Source organism: Odontomachus brunneus, unplaced genomic scaffold (genome assembly GCF_010583005.1).
Source record: "Odontomachus brunneus isolate Ranch 3 - 2012 unplaced genomic scaffold, Obru_v1 Obru_scaffold_127, whole genome shotgun sequence".
Taxonomy (NCBI): domain Eukaryota; kingdom Metazoa; phylum Arthropoda; class Insecta; order Hymenoptera; family Formicidae; genus Odontomachus; species Odontomachus brunneus.
Window position 1 is genome coordinate 654,691 of NW_022639577.1, and position 14,978 is coordinate 669,668.

At 31.0% G+C, this 14,978-nt stretch overlaps 1 protein-coding gene across 2 annotated transcripts in view; it reads left to right on the plus strand.

Moving 5' to 3' along the window:
- The window catches only part of LOC116849877 (syntaxin-6), a 22,421-nt gene that overhangs the window by 3,127 nt on the left and 4,316 nt on the right, over nucleotides 1-14,978 (plus strand). For both annotated transcript variants that reach the window (XM_032827495.1, XM_032827494.1), the window contains exons 3-5: nucleotides 7,357-7,451; nucleotides 7,529-7,588; nucleotides 14,150-14,382. In XM_032827495.1, the coding sequence (XP_032683386.1) occupies nucleotides 7,357-7,451; nucleotides 7,529-7,588; nucleotides 14,150-14,382 (388 nt within the window). The remainder of the gene's footprint in view (nucleotides 1-7,356; nucleotides 7,452-7,528; nucleotides 7,589-14,149; nucleotides 14,383-14,978) is intronic.

Here is a 14,978-nt window from a genome sequence, read left to right on the forward strand (position 1 = left end):
TGACATGCCCCTAAAGAGCGTTCAGCAGAACATCTAAACTGTTGCAATGTATCATTAAACCGTTTACAAAGCGCTGAGTTCTGCTGAACGCAGCCATTGATTCAGTTATCTTAGACTGATATTGCATCGTACGACAAGTATTGTCAGACGTGTCGATTGGGTGATGGATAGAATTTTCTTAAGGTTCTTAATTTTTCCTCAAAATATCCGACAACCAATTAAAACATTGGACAAGCTTGTCGTATGACGGTACAGATGTCTATATTAAACTAGATTGCTAACAGGCTATCTAAAAGTATATAACGGCTAGTGTCCGATAGAGTTTCCGTGCATGCGAGAAAATGGCCGCTATCGCCACATATTTTCACTACGTTTAGTCATAAAATTCTTTTGTTGAAAATGAGCAGAGCAAATAACGTCCAATATTATCTATTTTTTTATTACGATATTTTTTGATGCAATAAGATGCTGGCATTTTTGGTTTTACGACAGTAATTTAATGGCCACGTTGACTCACATTATACATTGTAAGTACTCACACAAATGACACGTCACACACAGGATCGCCGCCATTTTCTCGCATGCAACCGGAAACCTTACGCGACGCACGTTCGAAGCCTTTGTTAGCAATCTAGTTTAGTATAGACATCAGTATATGACGGTTAGGCGACAGTTTCCCGAAAAGTGGAGGGGATAATGTTAGTACCAAGGAAAATCTCTACACGGTATAATTTAAAGATCTGGGGTGCTTACGATAATGAGAGTAGAGCGAGTGAGATTTGGATCCAAAAGAATAGTATAATCACCCATCTATAACTGTAATATTCTATGGTCTGTTCTTGCTCCTGCTCTTGCAGTCTCATGAACACAGGAGCAGATCAGGGGCTCGATTCTTGATGGTATGCGAATGAGATACGCATGCGAAAATGTATAGTTCACGTTACGTATACTGTAGATTTTCGCATGCGTATCTCATTCGTATATCGTCAAGCATCGGGCCTCAGGAGTTCGTCTTACAAACAACAAAGGATAATGTATCATACTTAAAGTGTATTAATATTTTATCTTCTTTATTTAAAGAATTATGTAACATATTATTTCAGTTTATTAATTATTTGAGATTCTCAAACTCTTCTTAAACAAGGACTGAACCTGTATTAATAGTTACTTGTACTTGTCTCACGTCAGATGATAACACATCTAAGTATAAATTTAAGATAAAATATTAATACTCCATACAGCACTAAAGTTTGAAAAAGATTTCAGAAGAAAAGAATTTCTGAAAGAATTTCAGAAAGATCTCAGAAAGATGCAATGTTTCGGAAATCTTTCTGAAAGCTTTTTGAAACGTCTGTGCTGTATGGGACACTTTAAGTATGATACATTACCCTTTGTTGTTCGTGAGACGAACTCCTAATCTGCTCCTGGTTTTATGAGACTGCAAGAGCAGGAGCAAGAGCAGACTATAGAATATTACAGTTATAGATAGGAGATTATATTATTCTCTCGGATCCAGATCTCACTCGCTCTACTCTCGTTATCGTAAGCCCTCCTGTTCTTTATAACTGCACTGCTGCAATAAGTTAGAATGAGACAACTATATTTTTTCTCATTCTAATTTATTGTACCAGTTCAGCAGTACGGCTAAAAAGAATAGATCAAATATCACCCTAAGGCGTTCCGATACACTGCCAGTACTAGAAATTTATAGTGTACATAATATAAACTTTTCAATACACTGACAATGAATATATCGAAACGTAATTTTAATTTTGGCGATGCATGTAACCGATAGTATATTCGGTTTTCAAAATGGTTTAAATACTTTTTTTCGGTGCAGTTCGGAACGTAATCTCCCATACAGCACATAAAGGTTGCAGGAACATTGCATAGAGTGCTTTCCAATTGCTTAACACATCTTGACACACACGTACACAAAACCAATTTATTGGTCACATATGATCTAAAATATCTTGTAAGATAATATGCAACCAATAAACTGGTTTTGTGTAACACAGTGTACGCAACTGGAAAGCAACCATAGATATTACATGGAAACCTTTGGTCTTAAAGTGAGACAAATATATGTTTTCTTACTCTAACTTATTGCACCAGTTCAGCAGTGCAGCTGAAAAGAACAGACCAATTGTAACATTCCATATATGTTGCGAAACGTTGATGCAACGTTGCAGCAATGTTGAAATGTCTGCTCTCAGAAACGTTGCAATAAAACTTTGTAGCACCTTTACGGAAAAAATACGAAAAAACTCAATTTTGAGTGTAAACACCCAAAAACTGGAGATAAACACCTAAATTTGAGTGTTAACACCCAAAATTGAGGGTTTTTCGTTTTTTTTTTTCGTATTTTTTTCGTAAGGGCAATGTTACGGTGGAATGTAATATAATAGTTGCATTGAGCAGAAGAAGCAGCTTTCCACTGCGCTGTTAGCAGTTTTGCAACTGTTGTAAGAATTTCTGCTGAGAGACACTTAGTGGTTAACGCTTTTCTATCTTGTTTATTAAGTGGTCCAGCATGTTATAAGTATGTTAGAAGAAATAGCGACTGCTTAGTAAACATGTTGACATAAACCATCGATGACGTTCAGTAGAAAATCTTACAATTGCAAAGCTGCTGGCAGCGCATAATAAAGTTAAACTGCGTTTTTTTTTAAATGCATAAGTATATGAAGCATGTTATATGGTCTGTTCTTTTTAGTTGACTTGGTTGCACTAGTGCGAGAAATATACACCAACTAAAACATGAGAATTTCGTACATATGCTTCATACACTTTAATGTGTATGTACATTAACTAGCGCAGCCATTTCAGCTGAAAAGAACAGACCAATAAATAACTTGGTATGCAGACGCTATGAAGGCATAATAAGGATATAAGAAAATATAGACAGAAGTAAATACTTAAATTTCTGTGATTAAGATAAAACGTATATATCATACATGTATTATGCATAATTTATAGCATTATAGTTTTCAATTATTTATAATGTTTCTGCAATGTTATTTTAACATTTCCGATGGAATGTTACATTTCTTGTCTGTTATGTTTCTGCAATGTTACGTTAAAATTTGAAATGATGTAACGTTCCCGTAATTGCAAGCTTCTATGCTGTATGGACGATGGTTCAATGGGAGAACTTAAATTCTGAAAAATTGATTAAAAACAATTTTTCTCATTGAACTCCCAATGAAAGATTTTTCATACATAATTATGTAAAATTATATAAAATTATATATTTTACATTATTATATATAATTCTGTATGAAAGGAGAAGAGTTCCTAAGGCCGATTTTTGGCACCCTCTGAAATTAAACAAAAAATATTTTAAATGTTATATTTTTGTAAGATCTATTGAAATAAAGTGATTTTAGTCTAAACGGACATATTTTGGTGTCTGTTTATACTATAATTCTAATTAATCCCATTTTTACCACCAACGCTCTTATGTCACATGTTATCTTCTTACATTTGTGTGTGCGTGCGCGCGCTCGAAACTACGAAAACACTATTTGTGTAGATATTTAGCAATATACGTTTTTTTTTTAATCATACTGCTCTATAGTGTTTTTGTAGTATCGAGCCACACACACCACACAAATGTAAGGAGATGATATGTAGGTGACATAAGAGCGTTGGTGATAAAAATGGGATTAATTAGAATTATAGTATAAGCAGGCACCAAAATATGTCCGTTTAGAATAAAATCACTTTATTTCAATAGTTCTTACAAAAATAACGTTTCTGATATTTTTGGATCAATTTCAGAAAGTGCTGCTCAGATAGCAGACTCACGTCAAAATGACATTCAAATCTAATCAGTTCATGATAAAAAATGACCAAAGAATGACCAAAAATGTCGTGAAAATGTCGTCAAAATGACGATCTAATGTCACAAACCGATGACGACATTTTAAGACGACTTAATGACGTTTTAATAACGTCTCTAAACGTCAATAATACATCATTAAGATGTTGTACAGAAACGTCATTAAGGCGTCGCAAAAAGACATTTTAAGACGTCATTTGACATCAATCGACCAGTTATGACCAGTTTTTTACGTTATTTTGACGTGAGTCTGCTATTTAAAACCGTTAAAAACCGGCCTTAGGGACCCTCCTTCTTTGTCCATACATGTTAATACATGTTACTTATATATAATCATGTATAATTATATATATAATTTCATACATAATTTTACATAATTATGCATACAATTATATGTAATTATATGTGGACAAATTTTATATATAATTATGCATAAAAAACTGATATTAAGCATATTAAGGGACACCTCACTGATAACCTTGATCTTCATATATGTTGTCAAAGACATGTCTCTGAGTAACATTTATAAAGTGTTAGTTGGCGGTCTCTCTTTATTAAAAAGTTATGAATAAAAGAAGTTGACTATTTGGGCTGCACTTTTCCGATTGTATGTATGTATATATTATATACAGACATCATACCACTTGCACAAAGTACATGTGTATGCGCGGGGGAGGGACTCCGCCCCTCCCCAAAAACTAACGCTAACCTAACTCTAACCTATCTAATGCAATATTCTAAACTGTACATAATGGGTTTGGTTAGTGTTAGTTTTTGGGGAGGTATTTTTTGGGGAGTTTTTGGATTATAGGCCCAGTAAGTCTAATCATTAGGCCTACTGGGGATACCACTTAAAAAAAATGCATCGATAATAGTATCTTATGCTACGTGGAAAGCTATTAGGAACAAATTCATCATACGGTATTGAGCTTCGCACGGCTTGTACGCTGCGCGTGCGGTGAAGACGTAAGGGGAATAGCGCTGGGCGGAGTGAGCTGAAAATCGGCCGAAGTGTGCAGATCGTGCCGAGCTCTGATATAATATACATATATATATATATATATATATATATATATATATATACATACATATAATCGGAAAACTACAGCCCAAATAGTCAACTTCTTTTGTTCATAAAGAAATAAAGAGAGACCGCCACCTAAAATCTTCAGAACGCTATTCAGGAGGGTTATCTTTATCATATATGTGAAGGTCAAGGTCATCGGCGAAGTGTCCCTTAATATGCATAATTACCGAAATTTCATCAGGCCATTACCTGTGTTCTAAACTACATTGAAGGATATTCTTGGTTTAAAGTATATTCAACTGGCTCGATATTTATTTATTTTGATAGCGTATCATAGCAACTTAGTATACCGTTAATCACAAGCATAAATTATAATATTATGATGATTTAATAAAAATTGTTATTTTATATGGATATCAAACGATCCGTATAAACTAATACAATGAGGATGCTTTCAAATTATGTTTAATCTTAACTGATAGTTAACTGGCAGAGTTATCAACTGAAATTGCTATTGGAAAAAAATTTACGGAAAAAAAGTAGTTTATTAATAAGTTGGTTATTCTGCTAGTTAACTGTCGGTCAAGATTAATCGGAGTTTGAAGAAATCCAGGTAGCAGATTTACGTCAAAATGACGTCCAAATCTAGTCAATTGATGATAAAAAATGATCAAGGAATGACCAAAAATGTCGTGAAAGTGTCGTCAAAATGACGGTCTAATGTTACAAACCAATGATGACATTTTAGGCGACTTAATAACGTTTTATGACGTCTCTAAACGTCAATAATACATCATTAAGACGTTGTACAGAAACGTCATTAAGACGTTACAAAAAAGATGTCTTGAAGACGTTGTTATTTAGTCACTTGACGTCAATCGACTAGTTATGATCAGTTTTTGACGTCATTTTGATGTGAGTCTGCTACTTGGGAAGTCAACCTTACACGGATTTAAATCACTCCAGGAGCGATTAACTCGTTGTAACATGATAGGTCGCTCCGTTATCCACTTTTTTCCGCTCAGTTTTTAATTATTTTGACGAATTTTTTAACGTTAAGTACCGGTCTTTTTGTTTTTGTAGAATCTCTACTACATGAAAAAAGTAAACAACCGTTAATTTTTACCTGCATAATTACTATAAATAAACAAATAGTCAAAATTTATGCTTTTTATGACAAATAATTTTCTACTAAATTGTTATCAATATTGAAACAGCAATTTAGGCACTTATTTAGGACACCCTAGAGTATTTTTTAGAACTTTATCAAATTTTTTGCTGTTTTTTTTATAAATTAATTAATTATAAAAAAAAGAATGAATATCTCTTATAATACTGTTCTAGGGATTTTTTAAGTCACTGAATCCTAATTTTAAATCAACATTTTCAAATTTTTAAAACTTAAGATGGTGGAATTAAAATCTCAGATAGAACACAAAATCATTTTGATATCAAGATGATATCATTTTGACATTAATATCATGAAATTATCGTGAAAATGGTTTGATATCAAAATGACATCATTTTTATATCATTTGACGTTATTTTGACTTTTGTATGACTTTATGTTCTACCTGGGATGGAGTCCCATGGCACGTATTTTCGCGAACGCTTAACCGCGTAACTGATCATATCTTTCTATTCTTGTAGAAGTTCCAACAGAAATATTAATTGTTGCAATTTATTGGTTACGCACTTACGCAATACGTACAAAATATATGCCATGGGATTTCACCTTTAACATGAAATTTAAAATTTTGATTTTTGATAGTAACCATTGACTCAAAAAATTGCTAAGTACAAAATTCCAAATAAATCGGTCTGATACAAAAATTTTTGACACAAAAGTTTAATAACATTATGAACTCTTTTAGGTTACTAAAATTCAAATTTTAAGTTAATATAATTGTATCTATTTTGTGTCTTTGCTTTTGTTATCATCATTGTCAGATGAATTGGATGAAAACAAAATACTTGACATCGATTGCGAAATGATAATGATATGTCATTTTATTTTCATTTCTGTTTGTAATTAAAATTCAACTAAGGTTGCGTTCCAAAACAACCTGTTTGAAGAAAATTTTACTGAAAATCCATATGTTATATATACTATTGATTTTCGGAAAAATTTTCTCTAAAAAGAACGTTTTGGAATACAACCTAAAATTTGATCTATTTTTAGTCGAACATACGTGTGATAAATTGGGTTAGCTCCCGAAGCGTTCCAAACTGGATTTAACTGAAAACTATAAAATACGAGGAGGCGTTTAATATCGAAAATATTTTGTCGATCGAAGCTTGTAAATTTTAGACAAATAATTACATTTTTATTCATTTTTTTCGAACATAATCGACGACATAATCACATTTAGTAGTTAATCGATTTTAGTTTTCCTCTAGATGTTAATTTCGCAAGCTGCATCAAAAGTTATTTTTTTATATGATTCGAACGAATTTTCTGTGGGTATCCTTAACACATACACACGTATTGTTGAGAAAAACCCAACGAAATTTAAGATTGATAACAAAGAGTTGACGGTTCAGCGGAGCTTCATCGAGCAGGCGCGTGAGGAAGTTAAAGTAATTAACAACTAATGTTGTACTGTCAAATCCATTGTTGCATAAAATTAATGCTGTTTTTTATAAATATTTTGCAGGTCATGAAAGATAAGTTAAACTTGAGCAGAGGTCGGGACCGCGACAGTACGGCGAGACAGGTTTGTACATACCATTGTAATTACGCCCATGCAGCACAGAAAGTTGAAACAGCGTTGCTGAGATATTGTATATATAATGTTGAATATTCAAATATTCCACTGAAATATATACTACCTGGAACGCGCGCTGTCTCTTGAGGTGTGCGGGATGAGAGAGAGATTCCTTGTTTCCTCTCTTATCCTTGTCTGGTTCATAGTATAGTCGATAGTGGACAGAGAATGTGATACAATCCAAGTTAAAAGTTAGAGATAATATAAAAAGCAGCGACCATTGAATGGCAATGACTTAAGTTTATGAACGAAAGTTTAAGTTATAAAAAAATATATATTTTTTTTCTCATTTATTAATATTCATTTATCGACTTATTATTAAGAAAAACAAAGCAAAGATGGTTCCTAATTCGAAGATTCAGCTTATATTTAGAAATCAGCCAACTTAGTTGTTGGTTCAGACTGTACTAGACAAATACAGAGCGCTGTTCTAGACCTACAAGCATGCTCTCTCTTATCCCGCAACACTCAAGAGGTAGCGCGCGTTGCAGGTATATATTTCAGTGAAATATCCTCACAGCACCGAATATTGCAGTAAGGTTATGAATAGGTTACAAGTTTACACATTTTAATGAGCATGTTACTGCAATCTGCTATTAACCTTACAAGATAACCTTACATTATAATATTGTCATAAAGTTACTATTATCTTTAATATTTCAGCTTACATGTAATTATTTCACTTTTTGTGTATCCTGAAAATATTACACAATTGGAATATAGTTTACATGAATCAGTTAATTGTATATACAAATTTTTTTCATAAATAAAATTTTTTATTAAGAAAGTAAATATAACTAAATTAAACTAAAATATTATTTATAAAATTAATCCTAGGTAATATTCTCTCTCTGTTTCTCTCTGTCTCTCTCTCTCTCTCACACTACACGTTCCAAATGCTTTAAAGAATCGTAGAGACCAATATTTATCTTTCAGTCAGCGCTCTAAAGCATTTGTAGTATCAATACTTAGGTAAACATATTTTATATAAATATTTTATGCATATATCTTTGACTTCTTTTTTATTATATAAAATATTTGAACTAAATTGTTTATTTTTGTTGTTGTACTAAATAATATTTTAAGAAAATTATAATTACTGCTTCGGCTGCATATGTGGATAATACAGAACACTTAGTATCAGTTAAAAAAGCAGCTAAGATGATAGACTACCCAGATAACACAGAGATGAACAGAAATTCTTAGAGAATTCATTTTAAAGAATATATACACAATTAGAAAAATAAATATCTGAACAATTCGTAAAGAAGCAACCACAATAAATTCGTCTTGAGGTATTCCTCAGAAGTTTATTGTAGCGAATACTTTACGACTTAATTCTTAGAACACTCTGAGAATTCATGAGCAATTACAAGTGTTTTATTTGTTACTATTTCTTGTGGCTGCATGTAGCAGATACACATCATTTTCAGTGCTTTGTATATTGTTATATTGTATGTATATTGTTATAATTGGAACTTTCTTTGCAAATGATATGATAAAAAGAAAAGTGATACTATTGAATTGAATCGTGAGAATATGGTTGAATTGGGTTTATATTTTACAAAGTGCTACTTTATAACTTAAAAATATGACTATTTTAATATAATTCTTTTTTTATTCTATGATTCTTGTACAATTTTAAATTCCTTTTATGTAGTGAAAAGTTGGATGTATTTTAATTATTTCAGTTGAAAGAGAACTGTTACTCATCAAACATCAACAAACATTAACGTTACATCAATATTATGATTTTCCAGTTAACTGTAAGTGTTACATATATGTTGTACGTAATAGTTATATTGTTGAGCGAGAATTATAATATTAATGTAACGTTACTTTTAATCCGTAACAGATACCATGCTTTTTAATCAAGCTATAGGTACCATATCCGGCGGACCCCAATAAATTTTTGTCATTTTTAACATGATAATAAAAGGTAGAAAGAAAAACGCTTTATAGTTCGAAAATAATACTTTACGAATATTGTATTACAACTAGACATATATAATAACAGTCTCAATTTTTTAGTAATCTAAAAGAAAATATTAATTGATTATAAAATGAACACAATGTGGACAGTGTTGAAATAAAATACACTGAAAGACAAATAATCGGAAAAAGAAAAAAAAAATTATGTTTTAATCTAACTCTACAAATTATAGATTATATAAAAAATATAAACAAGTAATGTTAAATTAAATACAATATTAAAATCTTAGAGGGTTTTTAGATGCAATCGTTACAGATAGTGCTTGCACATTTGGTGCATACTAATTAATTGCATCTAACATATACTTCTTTGGACTTAATCATATCTTTATTTATTACATCTTACTGTAGATGGCAAAATAATTTTAGATCTTTCAATTTCTTTAATTTTTAAAATAGATGAAATTATTAAACGCAATGGCTTATGAATATATTGAGTTGTAAGACGTCTTTTAAGTTCTACTAACTGAAAAGCAAGAGTTTTTACTCTTTTGTGTGAAGAATGAGTTATATTGAGCTGAAGATTAAGAAAATTATTTTCATAAAAGTAACGTTAACAGTACCATGGAGTCACTGTGACCCCAGAAAAACAAATGCATATAATTCATAGCTACTTACAAATAACTCGATGATCTTTTCTTCTGTCACACTGAAAACTGTTACTCGAAAGATACTGAAGATATTAGCGCCATACAATGGATAGTTTAAGAATTATCACGAAAATAAAATTAGTTGGGGTCCCTGGGACCCCATGGTACCTTACAGGTTAAAGTGGATGTTTATTGAATATCCTTCCAGTAAACACTATCAGTAACATAACATCAATGTTATAATTTCTTACTTAAGAATGTAACTAACACGCATTATATTGTATTTATATTGTTGAATAGGAAATTATAACATTGATGTTACTGTTAGTTAGTATTTACTGGGTTTGCATTTCTCTTTCTGTATATAAATATTATTCTTTTTGAATTCATAAAGTATACATTTATGTTCATATAGTATAACTCTATATTAATACTCTAAGAAGTTCTGAGGAACTCCGATCATTGTGCATGTAACTTCCTAAATCATTCTTATAGTATTCTTCCACGAATTCCTAAAGAAGTACAATTCAGGAAAGGAGAAAACTTTAGGAACACTTAAAGAATTCATCGTGCTATCTGGGTAGAAACCTAGAGGTATCTGAAGTTCTCGAGTTTGCGTCCGACCAGTACTGAGTAAATTTTCAGGTGTGGAAATAGTGAGAAATCAAATATAGAAAAGTTAAATTTCATTTAAAATCAACATAAACTGACTAGTTGAAGATATATCATATAAATTCTGTTATTAATTGCTCGTTAATATAATGTTTTGTACAAGGTTTTGTAATGGAATGAGTATGGACGAACATTTTTATGTCGTTAGAAGGTTAATAGCTGGTTTATTAACCTCCGTGTAATGTTATCATTTTACAATTTAAGGTTGCTATAACCTTATGACAATATTAATGTACTGTGAGGGTATAAATATCTTTCCAACGTTGAATCTATATTGTTTCTTCTACACTGATACTAATTTATGTTGCTATAACATGGAAACAACACTGAACAAATTATTATGTTTTGAAATTTAGGTAGAGATACTGAAAAAAAGTTTTATATATCTTTTTAAATGACGCATTGACATTTTTTCTCGAAAATCAAAGATTTCATCGAAAAAGGTTTCAAACAATTTGTACAGTCTAATAATGCTATTCACTTTGACTTTGTTAAAATCATGTGAAGTTTACATTTAATTTTTTAAGTAGAATCATATAGTTCCTTTAATTTAATTCGATTTCTTTAGTTATTCTGTGTATTGGGAGAAAATAATCGGAATGTAAATATTTTTCGAAATATTTTACATTATATCCTGATATTTTTTAGTACAAAATATGGAATATCTTATTAATTATTATATTAAACTATTATATTAACTATTATATATGTTTAACTATATTACTTTAATATTTTTATAAATTGAATAACGGAGAAAATTAATTGGTATTCTTAATCTTTGCATACTAATGTTTCAATAAATTTACAAAATCCAATTTTAGCATAAAAACTACTAACAGTTGTAAAAGAACTTTTTAACGCTAAACGCGGCCAATGTTAAATCAATATTTAACAACATTAAATTGCAACGTTTACTAGACATTACAATCCAGCGGACATTAGACATTTCTACAATATCTTTTCAACGTTGAATCTACATTTCAAAATGTTGATGCAACATTGCAGTGTCGCAACGCAACCTTTCTGAAATATCCTAAGTAGTACAGTAATGTCAGAAGACGTCAAATTAACGTTAATTTGACGTCCTCTGACGTTAATATGACGTCTTTTGACATTACTGTGCTACTTGGAGTTGATTCAACGTTTGCGTGCTATATGGATATTTTGTATCCTATTATATCATAACAATATACTTTGGTATATACACATACACATACACACACAGGGTACTCATTTTTAAACTTTCAATCTCAATATTTTTAAAAATATACCTTCTGCGAAAAAATGTTTAATACAAAAGGGTTGTAGAGTTTTGAAGGGGATATAAAAGATCACTTGTCCGACATTGAATGGAGGCGTTAAGGTCACGCCAAAGTCAACTTGAATTTTTTAGATGGAACCCCCTACTTTATATTGCATATTCTTGTAGTTTATTTCGAGAACTTTCCAAAACATTATAGTAACGTATTTTTTCATTAAATATTTTTTAAGTAATGAAACTTAAAAGTTACAGTATTACTGCCATTAGTACTCAAAATGTATCACGCGGAGGTTGCTCGATCGAATTTACATACACACATACATATACATGAAAAAGGTGTAAATTCGACCGAGCAACCTCCGCGTGGTAGACTTTGGGTGATGCTAATGCCGGCGGGACTGTAACTTTTAAGTTTCATTACTCAAAAAGTATTTAATGAAAAAATACGTTATTATAGTGTTCCGGAAAGCTCTCAAGATAAGCTACAAGAATATGCAATAATAAGTAGGGAGTTCCATTCAAAAATTCAAGTTGACTTTAGCGTGACCTTTACGCCTTTATCCGTTAGAGAAATAGTAGTCTTTTATGTTCCTCTCAAAACCCTGTAACTTTTATATTAAATATTTTTCCGTACAACGTATATTTTTAAAAATATTGAGGTGAGAAGTTTTTAAATAAACACTCTGTATTTGTATGAGAGAAGTAAAAAAAAAAAATATATATATATATATGTATATATATTATATACAGAGTGCCCCAGACTCTTCTCCGCATATTTTGTGAAAATGTAGAATGGATTGAGATAAACAAAAGTCTTATACCGTTTGCGATGTTTGTAATAATAACCGAGAAATTAATTGTAGAAGATTAAGGAAAAAAACGCAGGTTGAATGGTTGAAAGAGGAGCGCTCGCGGCTTAATAATATAGCGCGCGGATATCGGCGCACGGTGATTAGAAAACAACATACCATTACCTATACTTATATCGCTGCACTCCTACATCTCGTCTCGGCACGGTATGGTAAGATGTAGGATCATAGCGATATAAACCGCTGACATCTGCCTGCTATATTACTGGGTCGTGAGCGCTCCTCCCTCAACCATTCAGCGTGCGTTTTTCTTTAATCTTTTACAATTAATTTCTCGGTTATTATTGTGAATATCGCAACGGTATAAGACTTTTATGTTTACCTTAACCCATTCTACATTCCCACAAATATGCGGAGGAGAGTCTGGGACATTCTGTATATAAGAGTCGCGCTCTGTGTGATCGCAAAATACTATCGGAATATAATTATTACAAATTTCATTAACACACAGTAATATTATTATTATTTATTTATGTATTATAACATAAAACTTTGTCTAATAATTTAATAGTAATAACAGCGTGTTTAAAAATATGAGAGAAGTAAAATATAAAATTAAAGGAAGATAATAAATTATATGTATTTGAAATTAACCAATAAAAAATAATTTTGAACTGTAGATTTTTTCAAGAATCAATTATATAATCTTTTTTATGGATTTAAAAATTTAAATTTAAAAACTTGCGCGCGCGTTATAGAACCGAAGTACTAGCGACATCTATCAGTGACATAGTTAATCCTGTCAATGTTGAAAAATAATTTCACTATTGACGATATGTTCAAGTGCGTTAGTCGCGTAACCTCAAAAAGTAATGTCGGTCTTATCAATGGATAAAATTATTTTAATAGTTCACGTATTATAAAAGTAAGGAATAGGTTCACACGCTCGGACTAACACAATGGTATGCTCTCTATTTCACTAGAGAGAGTATATTAACTAATAAAAAATCTTAAAATTAAATTTCATACTAACGTTCCTGGTTTATGATATTTCTGATTAATTATTACAGATATTGTAGCCCTTGTCATTACTTATAGTACTTCTGATATTTTTGTACACAATTATATATATGTATTTATTTAAATAAATGTTATATATAATCTTATAAATATTTTCTACTTTCAGCCACTTTTGGATAATAGTCCAGCACGAATGCCAACAAATCATGGTACAACTAAGTACAGCAAACTGGAGAATGAGATCGATAGTCCGAATAGACAGTTTCTCAGTGACACAATGCAACAGCAAAGTGCCATGATAAGGCAACAGGATGAACAGTTAGACATGATTGGTGAGACTGTTGGTACCTTGAAAACAGTATCCAGGCAGATTAACACCGAATTGGATGAACAAGCTGTGTAAATAAACTCTATCATCTACAAAATTTTATTTTAATTTTGTGCATGTTTTAAGTATACTTTCTTATTGATATCAAAGATAAATGTTGAATACCTTCCTAATTCAATTAAATTCTAAAATGTTATAAAATATGAGATTGCTTCAACTGTCAAAAACTAGGATGACCTATTCAATAATTGAACATCACCCAGTGAATGAATAATTTGCAATATTTATTATAATAAGATATGTAGTACAATTTTATTGTTTAAGTAATTAGAAATAACTTACAAGTTATATGATTATATTAACAAAAGTGTGCAAAGGCTTAATCTAGTCCTGCCTGGCTGATAGTTTAATAGAAAATGAATATTGAGAATAATGTTAATATCTTCTCTCATTCCAAAAAGATTATAATTTATGCATGTGAAAGTCAAGAGAATATGTATGTGCGAATTGAGATAGGAGCATATATTGCACTGACTACATGAACTGCCCGAACTTGAAGATGTAATTTATTACTCTCTTTCTCTCTCTCTCCTCCTCCTCTCCCATATATATATATATATATATATATATATATATATATATATATATATATATATATATATATATA